The sequence below is a fragment of the Leptinotarsa decemlineata genome, unplaced genomic scaffold (genome assembly GCF_025532065.1).
Source record: "Leptinotarsa decemlineata unplaced genomic scaffold, Ldec_3_MD MMD2_P_RNA_scaffold_2, whole genome shotgun sequence".
In the NCBI taxonomy this organism is placed as follows: domain Eukaryota; kingdom Metazoa; phylum Arthropoda; class Insecta; order Coleoptera; family Chrysomelidae; genus Leptinotarsa; species Leptinotarsa decemlineata.
In genome coordinates, this window is record NW_027412529.1 from 10,630,429 (window position 1) to 10,644,452 (window position 14,024).

Below are 14,024 nucleotides of genomic sequence, written 5' to 3' on the forward strand. Positions count from 1 at the left end.
CAGCAGGTTAGAAATTTTTTGAATAATAATTTTGAAGGACAATGGATTGGCAGAAGAGGTCCAATTGAATGGCCAGCACGATCACCAGATTTAACACCACTGGACAACTTTTTGTGAGGATATTTAAAGTCTAAAGTTTATGATACATAGCCAGCCAATTTGGATGAATTACGTAGTAGAATTAATGATGAATGCCGAGCTATAACTCCCGAGATGTCGAATAATGCAAGAGCAAAATTCGAACAAAATCTTTATTGTTGCATGGAACAAAATGGCGCACATTTTGAACATTTATTCTAAATTTCGTATGTGAGTTACCCTTATTAGGTGTTACTTTTTTTGTGTGTGCTTTAAAAACAATAATTGGGATTTATTAACCATAAAACAGTTTTTTAAACTTTTCTGTGTCATCAGCATACAAGGAAACCAGCAGGTTGTATTCGTTGTGTAGGTAAGTTTTTAGTATGATTCACTTTTTTATCAGAAGCATAAAATATCCACGTCAAAAGGCAACCTTCATGAGGAGGTGCCACTCAATTTACCTAAAATGTAAGAGTGGTAACCAACATCATGCTCCGAAAAAATCTCCTCGTAATAAACAAATAATTCTTACTTTTTTACGAAATCAAATGGACACGTATTAGCAGGTTGTCATAAAAAGTAAACATTTTTTTTTTTGAAATTTCTGAACGTAAATTGTACCTTGAAAACAATTTGATTTTATTTTAAAAAAAGTTTAACTCAATACAAATACCTTTAAATCTTCAAATCATCTCGAAAACTAATCGTTACAAAAATTTTCTTTCAACAGAGATGTAAAAGTATTCGAAAGATCTTTAAAACAAGGTGCCACTCGACCTACTTCCCCTATCTAAATAAGGGTCGTCGGACGCACCCCTCCGAGGGGATGCGTACTACAAAAAATCTGATTAGTCTGAAAGGTGTCCCCCTTCAATTAGAAATCGACGTGTCCGAGCTTTTTTTAAAAATATTACTTTTTATATTCAAAAACGGCTCTGTTAAGTTTTCGTTGTTACACACTGTATATTATAATAAACTATACATGAATTGAAAATATAAACTAAAGTATCATTTTCTATCAGAAAAAATATATACAAGGTTTTCTATCAGATAAAAAGACATTCCAGTCAAAGTCAAAAATGTGTTTGTTTTTCTGTAACTTGCATCTGGAAGAGTATAAAAAAGGCTACATACCCGCCAACTGAAACAATTTCATATTCCCAATAATAACAAAAGTTATTCATAGAGCACAATCATTTCAGATAAGCCTGTTTCTTATTGGTTCAAATGTAGGATATTGGAAAGTAGGGGTAAAAACACACCAACACTCACTTGATCTCGAATGAGACCCCCCACATTTTCTTAATTGTTTCAGGCAAGCTTGCTTGAAGTTGCTCATTTGTTGTGAAAGCGGGTAAGCTAGTTATCTGAGAAATGCTTGAATAAAAAATATATAGGGATGAATATATAGGTTAAAAAACTGAAAAAAAAGTTTTTGTACCAAATCACTCGAAACGAACATCGGAATAGAAGTTTGAATAATAATGCTAAATGAAAATATTCTAGAAAGCTCATTATTTCTGAAACTAATTGTGGAAATTTTTTAACGAACTCAACATTGATGAATATTCATTAAACAGGCAATATTAACTGAGCCTTTCGTTACATTCCTTTATCTAACACTATTTCACATTATCTATATTACAAAAGGAAAAACTACTTCTTGAGGAGATGCATCAAACATTCATAAATGAAACAATCCTCGTTGGCACATGTTTATTAACATAATTTTTAATTTAAAAAAATTGATCCATACTAAGCTATTGAGTGGAATGTGGGCGATATATACATTGCAGCCAAAAAAGCAGTTTGAAACATTTTGCAGCAGAACACTGTTTCAATCACATACCAAAATTTACTTCATCGATGCAGTAGAACTCGTATATTCATTTAAGGCTGTAAAGTAATTGTTTTGGTATAGAATATAACATGAGGTTCACAAAGAGATCTAGCTTATAAAATGGAAAAGTTCAAAACCAATAAATTCCTGGCAAAAAGATCTCTTTAGATAGGTATAAGGATAACACAAAATAATTTTGTACGATATTGAATGATCCTGAATTTATAAGCAGGTAAAGGAGTTCAAGAGAGATGTTAAAACTTTTTGTCCTCAAAACTGACTATTCCAAAAACCAAGAATTTTAGTTATCAGCTTGGATAATATAGATCAAGAAAATAAATTAAAGGTTTCAATTTTTCAAAAACAAATTTTCAAACATACTTCTTATGCTGGTCGCAACAATTAAATTCTTGAGCTATCAAAAAAATAATTCTTTACAAATCTGATCACTTTGAAGAAAATCATAAAACTGAATTTATTCAAACTTTCCCTACTTTGAAGTGAACAAATTTCCTTTAATTTATTTGGCATTCAATTCCCATGCCATATACGATTATTCAATTTAATTTTGAACATTTTCAACAAAATTCAAATAGAAGAATATTTCTGGAAAATAAGTAAAAGATTACCCATTTTTCTTTTTGTAAACCTTATAAAAACGTTGAATTGTGGAACTTTATTAAAGAAGAACCAAAGTTGCAGATATTTGAAATTATTGAACTTCTTGAACTCAAATACCAAAAACGTAATTTAACCAATTCTGACGCTAAGACTGGTAAAAAACTTCATCAATAAACTCATAGGCAACTTACCTCAATTTACTTTTCAAATTATTTATTTCCCTAGTCATGGACTCATGTGATTCTAGCATGTCCTCGCATTCCCTTTGAGCTTTGCGTTTTTGTGCCTTTTCTCTTGTTATTTCTTCTTCCGCTTCATCTAATTGACGCTTAAGAGCCTTTACCCTGGAGTTACCCTTCTCAACTTGTTCTTTGTACTGATCTGCGTGACGACGTTCATCCTCCAACTGCAAAAGCAACTCCTTCGATTTCTTGTCGAGTTTTCGGTTTGTTTTTTGTTGTGTTAGCCTTTCTTTAGCTTCAACCTGCAAGAAAAATAAAAATAAGTTACCTCGTGAGGGTCTACTAGCCCAACATGATTTACCTCAAGCTGTTCTTCCAAGTTTGCAATCTTACTTTCGAGAGCGGCGATGGTTGCTTTGGTCTTTGTCCTTTGAGCTGTTTCGAGCTCTGCAAGTTTAGCCTTGAGATCTTTATTTTGCCTTTCAAGTAACAATCTTTGTGATTCTTGTTTCTGGGCGGCGGATCTTTCATTAGATAGCTCTGTCGTCAACTGTTCGATAGTCAACTGAGCTTTCCTGGCTCTATCTTGTAATATTTCATTAGTGCTCTGTTCTTCCTCTATTTCCTCCTCTAGAGTGGCTATTCTCGCTTCTAACCTACGTTTTTCGTCGATAAGTAAACTGCTTTTGTTATTACTGCTATTGATTTCTTCTAATAGTTCGTCTCTTTCAGCTTCAGCTGCTCTTCTGGCTCTTTCTGAACTTGAAACGTCTTCTGTCAATTGAAGAACTTCGGCCTCCAAAGTTTTGACTTTTCTTTCAGCTTCTTTGCACGAAGCAGCATATTCATCTCTAGCAGCTCGGCATTCTTCAGAATCTCTAATGGCTTCCTTGCACTGCTGCTGAGACTTCTTCAGTTGCTTCAGAGCATCTTCCTTCACCTTGCAGTGGAGCTCAATCTGACTTTCAAGTTCCTTGATGTCACCTGGAATAAAAATTAGATATCATATACGAACATACAAACTCTTAACCTACCTTCAAGCTTTTTTCGGGCACTAACTGCAGCTGTTCTTTGCTTCCTTTCTTCATCTAATTCAGCTTCTAGATCCCTCAGCTGTTTAACGATGCCTCTTCGCTTTTCCTCGGCTTGTTCTTCCTTAGCCTGGATGTCTCTTTCAAATTGCGCCCGAAGAGCTTGCATGTTGACTTCCAAACGTAGTTTAGCGTCTTCAGTGAGTTGAAGTTCATCTTCCAGTTCTTCATTCTGAGCTTTCAGCTCGGCTAATTGACTTTCTAAAGACCTCTTTGCTTTCTCCAGTTCATGAACGTTCTTATCCGCTGTACCTTGGTTGTTCACGAGCTCGTCTAGTTCTCCTTGCAGCTGTCTTCTTACTCTTTCCAGCTCTTCAATTTTACCGTTAGATTCGTCCAACTCTCGTTTCAAGGACAAGACCAGCGTCTCTTTATCTCTGGCTTCTTTTTCTACGGCGTCTTTCTCGGCAGCCAAATGTTCGCTAACAGCTTTTTCTTCAGCCAACACTTTGTCAAAGTTCTTCTGTTTCTTTTCAAGCTCAGAAACTTTTTGTCTCTGCGTCTCAAGGTCTATGTTAGCATCCTCGAGTTCGGCTGCGATCTTTTTCTTGCTTCTTTCTAGTTTGTCATTTGCGGCTGTCAATTCTTCAACTTGTCTCTGAAGAGCTTCCAAATCTTTGGCGAGCTTCTTCTTACTCTCTTCCAAAATGGCAGATTGTTCAGCCTCATCTTCGGCTTTTTTCTTTGCTTCAATCAGTTGAACACTCAACACAGAGAGCTGAAATATTAAAAATTGATTAAATGAATATCAATCAGAGAAATTAAAAAACTAACTTGTTTCTCGAGGTTTTTCTTGGCTTCTTCCTCTTCTTCTATTTGTTCTTGAAGGTTTTCTTTTTCGGACTCCAATTGTCTCAACTTCGAACTCAGAGCAAGTTTTTGTTTGGTTTCTTCCTCAAGCAGACCCTGAGCTTCAGCAAGCTGGGATTCTGTTGTGGCCTGGTTCTTCAGAGCCGCAGAAGCCCTAAAAAACAATTTATATATCTTTGAAGAAAAAAGTTCACTAAAGTGCATACTTAAGTTCTGCTTCTTCCAGCTGTTGCACAATATTTTCGACTTCTTGTTGTAATTTGATAGTTTTTTCCTGAAGTTCCTGGCGAGATCGTTCTACCTCTGTTAATTTCAAAGAAATTTCTGCTAGCTGACTTTCAGCTTGCTTACGACGTCTTTCACCTAAAAAAGGAATCAGATATCACAATAATAATTTAAAAAAAACACTAGCTCACCTTCTTGTCTACTAGCACCAACATTTCTCAATTCACTAGTGAGGTCAGCATTTTCTGCCTCAAGAGACTGTTTACTCTTTTCAAGATTAGCTTTCAGTTTTTTAATGTTTTCTAGCTGTTCACTCAATGCAGCAAGTTCCTGGGAGTGTTTGTGTCTCGTTTCAGCTTGGGATACTTCATGTATTTGGGTTTCCTCCTCCAAAGCCTTCTTCAAAGTGGCCAATTCCTGTTCTCTCTTAGATCTCAATTCTTGTTGGGCTGCCGTGGAATCCAGAGAATCAAGCAACTCATTCTTGAGTGCCTCCAATTCCTCGTTGAGATCTCTCTTCATTTTTTCGGCTTTGCCTCTAGCTGCCTTCTCTGCTTCAAGATCTTCTTGCAGTTCAGTAAGCTGGCTTTCTAATTCTCTAAGTGCTTTCTGAGCTTGAGCTTTTTGCGCACTTTCTTCATCTACCTTAACCATGGCTTGGGTTAATTCTTCTTCCCTCTTGCCCAACTGAAGTTGCAACTCTTCAATTTGAGAACGTTTTTCATTGAGCTGTTCTTTCAAATCATTCACTTCCGTTTCAACTTTCCTCTTTGACCTATCAGTTTCTTGTCTCTGTTGATGGTCTTTCAGGAGACGCTCCTCTAGTTCTGCGATCGTGGATTCGTGTTTAGTTTTCAGCTTGGCTAGGTGCTTCGCTTTCTCTTCTTCTTCTGCCAACGCTTGGCTCAAATCATTGCTGCGCTCTTCAAGAACTTTCTTTTCTTTCAAAAGTTTCTGATTAGTGTCATCACTAAGTGCCAGATCCTCCTCGAGTTTCTTGATTTTATTATCACACTGTACTTTCTCCAACTGGATTTTCTGCCTAGCAGCCTCTTCTTCTTCTAGTTGTTCCTCCAGGTCTTGAATGGTTAACTGTAATTTCTTTTTGTCATTAGTCAAAATATTTGCCCTCTCTTCCTCTTCCTCAATTCTAGCTTCCAAGTCGTGGAGAATTTCTTCCAACTCTAGTTTTCGAGCAGTTAATCTAGCGCGCATTTCCTCAGCTTCTGCGCATAATTCTACTTCAGCTTGCAGCTGTTCCTGGAGAACAATTTTTTCTTCTTGCGCCTGCTGATATTTCTTCTCGTACTCTTCAGCCGCTTTGATATGATGTTCGAGGTTATCTTTGACTAGTTTTAGTTCGTCTTCTTTCTGCATGAGCTTCTCTTCTTGCTTGGTAACTTCCAGCAAAGGCTTGACTTTGGTGTACAATCTCCACCACTGCCAGTTCCTTAGCTTGAGATATGCAGAACAATTCCTCTGTATAATTCGAATGGCGTTGAGCTGTTGGACTCTTTTTTGGTAGTTTCGCCGGGATAAGAAACCTCTACAGAATGCTTGGAAGTTGACTATGAGATCTGTGATTTTATAATCTCGTTCCTCTTCCAGATGGGCCAATACTCCAGCTCTGAAGAATATCTTCGACTGACCAACTCTGAACAAATTCTTGTCCAGTTCGAGAGATTTGATCATTGCCTCACAAGCTTTCTTGCCATCCATAAAGCCCTTATTTATAACATTTGGGGTCAGAAGCTCATACCTCTGCCTGAATTCTTGGAAGGGTATCCTGTTAGGGAATCCTTGACGACAAATACGGATACCCTCGAGTACACCATTGCACCTGAGTTGGTCCAGCACTAGAGGAGCATCAATTTTGCCAGCTCTCTTGTCGTGGTTGGGGATGATGCAACGAACAAAGTTGGGGTTGGTGTTGCGCAGAGTGACCATAAGATTAGCCAGCTGCTCCTTGTACAAGTAGGAAACGGTTCTGAACATTCCTTTGGCACGTCCTAATGTTTCAGCATCTTTCCAGATGTGAACAACGAAGGGGTCCTGGGAAGTTTGAAGCAAAGACACGACGTTTTCGTTTTGAGGATCCATGTTCTTTGTTAACCACTGGTTGGCACAATAATCGACCTTTCCAGCATAATGGATAATGGAAAAGTCAGCGACGCCTCGGAAGTCGCTCTTTTTGAATTTGGGGTGAATAGAATGAGCAGTGACTAACTTATCAACGAAAGTTTTATCAGTAGCTTTCGGGAAAAGGCATTCTTCATCGAGAAGGGCCATTATACCCATTGGTTTATCGATCAAATCGATAGTGGGTTGCAGGTCGAGACCAAAGTCGATGAATTTCCATTCAATGCCTTCGCGTTGGTACTCTTCTTGCTCCAGGATGAACATAGTGTGGTTGAAAAGTTGTTGCAACTTTTCATTAGTGTAATTGATACACAACTGCTCAAACGAGTTAAGTTCGAATATTTCGAAACCGGCGATATCAAGAATGCCAATAAAACTAGCTCCCTGCCTCTTAGTTCTGCCCAACGACCGGTTAATCCTAGTCACTAACCATTTGAACATTCGTTCGTAACAAGCCTTCGATACTGCCTCCACTGCAAACTCTACCTGCTCTTTTGTTTGGCTCTTGGTGACATAATCGCGACCGACTTTAATTCTTGGTTTGAGGAAAGCACGGGTCATATCGGTGACAGAGAGACCAAGTAAATGGGCAATCTTCTGGGCGACCGTGTTATCAGGAAGCGTTGCCTGATCGGAGCTACGATCCTGTTTGAATTCCATCTTGCTGAAGAGCATGACAGAAGACACGACGCGGAAAATGGCACTGAAATCATCATTGGTCATTCCCATGATGTTCATACTTTTGACGGTGGCTGCGAATTCTTGGGAGTCGTCTACGCCGGGGACTATATGATTGTCGTCTCGCAAGAAACTGTACGACCTGGCATCTTCCAAAATGAATTCCTCTGAAAAATTAATTCATTTAATTTCATGCTAAAAATAAGACTGATTTGAGGATCTTTCAAAACATAAAAATTACATAACAAGTGCTAGTTTCTACGTGCTTCAATTTGATCCAACCAAGCAACATAGTTTTAAAAAACTTGTTGCGCGAGGAGACTGGTTACTAAAACAACCAATCGAAACATTTTTAATTTTTTTTGGACATATCAACTGGAGAACAAAATACATTCAATACTTAGTAAATCTCAATATCAGATTTTTACTGTGCTATTATAGCACAAAAACTAAATTCAGCCCTCAACCTAAATCGACTTCAATATACTTTTTCCTTAATAACAGGTGATACCGACCTATAAGAACTGAAATGAATATTATTAGATATAAAAGTAATGATTTTTGAAGTCTTCCTATGTCTGCCTTGAATATAATTGCTTTTAGGTTTGGATAATTTTCTTTGTCTCAAACTAGCATTGCAGTATTGAAAGGGGGGATATAAAGGGTACATCTAATTTCAGACTTCTCTCTGTTAACATTACTTTCAAAATTAATTGAAAAATTATTGGAAATAAGAACGCACATAAAAGTCAACAACTCTAAAACAAGCGCTGCTCCCAATGATCAGAAATGTAATACTCTTCTCGACGCGTGCTTCACCAACCAAGTTGGCTCCCCGGGAGATGAACACAGCTTCATCTCCTGACGACGATGGCAACCAAGTTGGCGTCCCAGTTATTTTTGAAGGACAGAACACAAACACTACAGGAAACTCATTAAGGCGGTCTAAGAAAGGTGCCTGTGCCAAAGTAGCGATTCGCGTTGGAGTTTGCATCGCCATGATATCACTGATAGCAAAGCGACTGGTCTATAGTTGTTTGGAATATTTTTTGTCCTTTTTGGAAATAGGCTGAATGCGAGCAATTTTCCAACAAGAAGGAAAAACCCCTTCCAAGTATTGCATTTCTGGTGATTGAGAAAAGTGCCTGTTTTGGAAAAAGTGATCATTAACTGTTTTCGGGTTTATTGGCCGTGGTCTGCAAGTTTTTGAACCTGACATATCATCTGCAACTGCGGCATACTTTAACAGAGGCGATGCGGCTGTGGTCGCCGATACATAAAATGAAACTATAATGGGACTGGATAATCAGGAAGTCTCAGTATCTGTTCGGCGCGACTCTTCTTGAATAATTGGGATAATCTATGAATTGTGTCATACCATTATCAATATTTTATTGATAAGGTATATGGGTCAAAATAACAGGTTATACTGAATCCCAGGTATTCAGTATTAAAGAAGGCCAGCAATACAACTCTGATCGACATCCCGCCAGCAGGTTACCTATCAACAACGTGGACCAGCTGGGTCAGAACGACCCAGCAGAAGTGCGGATCAATCAAAACGACCGAGCAGAAGTGCCGACCAATCAAGAATGAGCATTCGCATGTACGCCACATTGGCTCTACCACCTATACCCTCCAATATTATAAATAGGAGTCAACAGAAAGCTCACCAGCCAGTCGTTGCTGAGACTTATAGATATATCCTTCGTCCTCACATACCGTCTCGGTGTAAGTTCAATGTCTGCCGCAATTAACCCATTATGACCTAGCATTACTTATAGGTAACGCAGTTAAAGGTTTCTTCTAATTGCAATAGTTGCTCTATTTATGAGATTTTTCACTAGATGGCATTGTGTACCTCATCTTCGAATGTCGAAATATCAAAACGTTCAGTTGCATGGTGATAGTCCAGCTGTAAGGTTCACTTTTTTTGAGTTATTCTGAAGCTAAGCATGAGCAGGGACGATGAGATGGACATTCGCTTCGAGTAAGTATTAGATAAAATTAATTTGTCAGTTATTTATCATCATTATCAAATATGTGGGTATAAAAAATGTATTTTGCATGTAGTATATGTTGAATTTGATGTTTGCCAAAACAGTATTAGCTATGGGGATTCGTTTGTTGATGTTACAAATAAGTAACGCTAGGCTTTCAGATATTTGGAACTGGACTTTTTCAACTTATGTCGTATTTTGATTCCAGGGCGGGTTTTACATTACAAGAGGCATTAGATATGGTCTATCTAGATAATATCGAAGAAATTTTCATTGAACCTCCTGATTCCAATGCTCTCAGCGATGAAGACTCAGCCACTGAAGATGATGGAGGTACATTGGATAATCTTAGTGGGCGGCAACTACAAAGTAAAGTTGAAATAAAGTTTGCAAATTCAACAGAAAGATTGACTTCTAAAAATCATACGAATGATCTGGTTACTTCAGACAATACCGCATTACATAATGGTAACATCTCATTACCTGAAAAGGTCAAACCGAAAGATAAGATTATCTGGGAGGAAAATGCCGATATAGTAGTTTTCAGAAGTCGAATATTCCCAGTACAAAACTACAATATGTTTCTTGAAAAGTCTCCTGTTGAAATCTTCGAAATGTTTATTGATGACAATAGAATTATTTGTGAGAGAAACTCAGAAGGATTCACTATTCAAGAACTGTCCCGATCCTCAAGTCACTTCCGAAGAAATGGAAACATTCATAGCCATATTGATATTGAGTGGTCATAATGGGTTAAAGATGAGGCCGAAAATTTTGCAGACCACGACTAATGAATGAAAAATAATCTGTTAGAAACTGGTCGTGAAAGAATGCAAACCACGAGAGGGAATATATCTTCTGGGGTGTTTTATTTGAACGATTTGGCTGTTATTCCGATTCAAGGAAGTTTAATAACAAACTTTTCTTACTTTTCTGAGCCTCGGAAGCACCAGCCAGGAGTTGATAGAAAATGTGGAAGGTCCTTTCCTGTTTAGCTTGTCTAATGGCACGGGATTTTTCTAATAAATAAGTTTCTATGTTCGCTCCAGCTATATAACCTGAAGCGTCGAAGTTAATCCTAATAAATTTTCCCTGAAATATGAAACAATCAGAAAATGTGTAAATCATCAAAATCAAAGTTTGTGTGGCATCCACGACTGCCGTTGATTATTAAGCTTATTTCAATTTGTGAAACGTTTCGGTTGATAATGATTTTCAACCAACATGAGATTATTTTGAAACCAATTAAACTTTTTCATGTACCCTAATAACCAGTAGCGTAGCCAGGAATTTCGTTCGGGGGAGGGGTCCAAAACCAGGGGGGTCCAGGTGTACCTCCCGGGAAAATTTTTGAAAAACAGGGTACTAAACTAAATAGAGGGTTTTAAACTAATTTTAACTCTTTCCATAATCGAAAAAACTTCATATTTCAATGAAATCTTTTTTAAACTAATGAAATTTCAATATTTTTATTTATTTTATGATGAAGCAAAGTAATTGTGATTTATCCAAATAAACATAAATATAGTGTTGTAGTTTGTCCAGTGTTTCACAATCTTTCAGATAGATGAGTAAGGATAGAGAAAAAACAGTATAGAGCAATAGTTAACATATATTTATAACGTTAAACATAACAAAATAATGAACTAATCTCCTATTTCCACTTCTGACCATTGCATTGATTATTTCGCCACTATTGATTCGAGCTGGATAATGAATTGGCAGTAGAGTCAATAATTCATGATTTAAACAAAAGGACAAACCAACAATGATATGATAATTTAATGTTTGTAGACAAGAGTAATGATAGCTTTTCTTTCTTTAACCTGTTCCATGCTAAATTCATTTTTTAATATGTCTTAAAATATCGGAGAGGGGTCCGGACCCTTTCCCCCCTTCACTACGCTACTGGTAATAACATTCAGATGTTATTGAAAAAATGCGAAAACAACAAGTACACCCAAGAACTGCTATGAAAAATTAGTGATTAAATGCCATTTACGAATCTGAAAGAAAATGAACTGTAAAAAAATTGAAAAACTACTGTGAATTTAGTTAAAATCCACCAAGCATCAGGTTTATAAAACCAAACACATGTAACTTTTATGAAACAAGCTGTAAGCACTAATAGTTGTACTTGTTCTGACACAGTCACAGTTATTTTCAAGTCTCATCTTGTGTATGTTGTATCAACCCCACTTATTATGCTTAGAATTTTGGCTTTTCGGCTAAACTTATATTCTAAAGGTCACGTTTAGATAGAAACATATACTTACAAATCTTGAAGAATTGTCATTCTTTATCGTTTTTGCGTTACCAAAGGCCTCTAGAATTGGATTGGCTTGAAGCAACTGTTGTTCGAGTCCGCCCTGTTCATAAAAAAATCATTTATCTAATTTCTAATAAGAATTGACAGGAATACTAGAATGTTAGTACTTCGCCACAATGTGAGAAATGATCAGTTAGATGAACGAAAAAAAAAAAATGGAAATAAAAATTACTGACGATCCCGACAAAGTTCACAGTAAAATTTATTTAAGTTTGTGATTTGAAGTATTCTTATTTCTGAATATCGTTGTGATATATCAGATTTATTCCACTGATCATGATTCCAAATTGTAAGGTATGAAAAATGTTGAAATGATTATTCAAATTCATAATTTTTTCCCAGGAAATAGAAAAAAATAGAGACTAAGAATACAGTAAATATTAATAATTCAATAGATAAAGAAACATTATATTACAAAACGTTTTCCCTACAAGCAACCAGTTATTTGTTTAAATTGTACAAAGTATAACAGAGAACTTCACAGTGTATTTTGATATTTCCAATATCTATTTCAAAATTTTATAATTCGCTTCATACAATTCTAATTTGTGAATTTCATAGAGTTGTCAATAGAATATTTCATATTTTCGAAACCGAACTTATATATTCCAATGTTATTAATTAACATATTTTTAAAATGTATCAATCAAACCTGAAATGTGATAATTGAAAGAAAAACTGCCTGAAGACTGTATCGAGGAAAGGTATAGTCGAAGTAAATGATATTGTGCACATTTAAAATTGGCGGCACTCTCAAAGGCAAAAAAAACAATACATAGAAATGAACCGGCAGCAAACTAGTCCATGTGGACTGAGACATTGGCGGTTCGTATTGGATAATTTTACTAACCGAAATTTATGATTCTAATAGCGATGGTGAACAATGCGAAAAAGACATACCAGTGAATAAGATTCGGAAGCATTTGAATATTGAAACATAGAGAGTATGTTTCAATGTATATAAGAATCTACATCTCAAGTTTGGTTTCGAGGGAAACAAACTATTACAAGCAACATCAGATTTGATGTTGCTTAACTGTACGTAAAATAGTCAAAAACAACACTTATGAACGCAAGACGCGATGTGATACAAGATTACCAAAACCTTTAGAAGTTCATCTAATAAAATCATTGAAAAAAAAACAATATACGACTGTTCCTACAAATGAAATCATAAGGAAGAAATTGAATACTTCCGGCCATAAGGTGAGCTGCTGTGACAAAACTCTTCAGAATTGGATAAAGAAACTAGAATTTATATTTAAAATAATAAACAAACGTCAAGCAGTTATCGAAAGCAGAAGAATAGTGGAATTGCGTAACAAATACTTAGAACAAATAACTAAATATAGACAAAAACAACGACAAATTTTCTGTTTGGACGAAACTTGGTATGACACTCACGACACAGTTACGAAAGAGTGGACTGATTATTGGAGAATGTGTACGCCTAACATGCCTGCCAACAAAGGATCGCTACTAATCATTGTGCATTGCGCAGGAAGTAAAGGATGACTGCAATGTTGACTATCTTAAGAACATGGAAGCTAATATTTTTGAGGAACGGTTTAAAAACACATTGATGGAAGTTACTTCCAATGGAGAGGAGATTTCTATGAGCAATTAGACGGCTTATCGATGGGAAGTCCACTCAGCCCAGTGTTAGCCAACTTCTTCATGGAGAAATTTGAGAAGAAGAAATTTGGCTACGATACGTGGATGACACTTTCGTTATCTGGACATATGGGAGGGACAGACTGAACCTATTTCTAGACCACATAAATGCTCAACACCCTAGCATCAAGTTCACCATGGAGACTGAACAGGAACAACGAATAACTTTTCTAGATGAAATCGTCTAAAGGCGTGGCACAAGACAGACACATAAAGTGTACCGAAAACCGACACATACGGACAGATATCTGCATGCACTTTCGAACCACCATCCAATACAAAAACGGGGAATTACTAACAACTTGACGGAACGTGTCCGTAGAATAGTAGAATATGTCAACCGGAACACCTACA

General features: G+C 36.7%; 2 protein-coding genes across 9 annotated transcripts in view; one reads left to right on the plus strand and one right to left on the minus strand.

The window, feature by feature from the left end:
• zip (myosin heavy chain 10) overlaps positions 1 to 14,024 on the minus strand; it is a 135,882-nt gene that overhangs the window by 4,627 nt on the left and 117,231 nt on the right. For 4 of the 8 annotated variants that reach the window (XM_074183289.1, XM_074183290.1, XM_074183283.1 and 1 more), the window contains 9 exons: positions 11,944 to 12,036; positions 10,597 to 10,759; positions 5,042 to 7,834; positions 4,832 to 4,988; positions 4,590 to 4,779; positions 3,759 to 4,533; positions 3,086 to 3,708; positions 2,734 to 3,026; positions 1,354 to 1,458 (listed from right to left, as the gene is read on the minus strand). In XM_074183289.1, coding sequence (XP_074039390.1) covers positions 1,354 to 1,458; positions 2,734 to 3,026; positions 3,086 to 3,708; positions 3,759 to 4,533; positions 4,590 to 4,779; positions 4,832 to 4,988; positions 5,042 to 7,834; positions 10,597 to 10,759; positions 11,944 to 12,036 — 5,192 coding nt within the window. Of the gene's footprint in view, positions 1 to 1,353; positions 1,459 to 1,930; positions 1,978 to 2,733; positions 3,027 to 3,085; positions 3,709 to 3,758; positions 4,534 to 4,589; positions 4,780 to 4,831; positions 4,989 to 5,041; positions 7,835 to 10,596; positions 10,760 to 11,943; positions 12,037 to 14,024 lie in introns of all 8 variants that reach the window. The other 4 variants (XM_074183305.1, XM_074183300.1, XM_074183297.1 and 1 more) reach the window with 2 other exon arrangements.
• Positions 9,489 to 10,416, plus strand: LOC141487468 (uncharacterized). Its single transcript, XM_074186554.1, has 2 exons — positions 9,489 to 9,657; positions 9,876 to 10,416. Exons 1-2 carry the CDS (start codon positions 9,623 to 9,625, stop codon positions 10,414 to 10,416), a joined length of 576 nt encoding a protein of 191 aa, XP_074042655.1. The 5' UTR covers positions 9,489 to 9,622.

Bases quoted from the DNA above. Each gene is read 5' to 3' on its own strand.
- LOC141487468 (XM_074186554.1), top strand. From the start codon at position 9,623: ATGAGCAGGGACGATGAGATGGACATTCGCTTCGA. The intron at 9,658-9,875 runs GTAAGTATTAGA...TTTTGATTCCAG, and splicing joins GAGATGGACATTCGCTTCGA to GGCGGGTTTTACATTACAAG.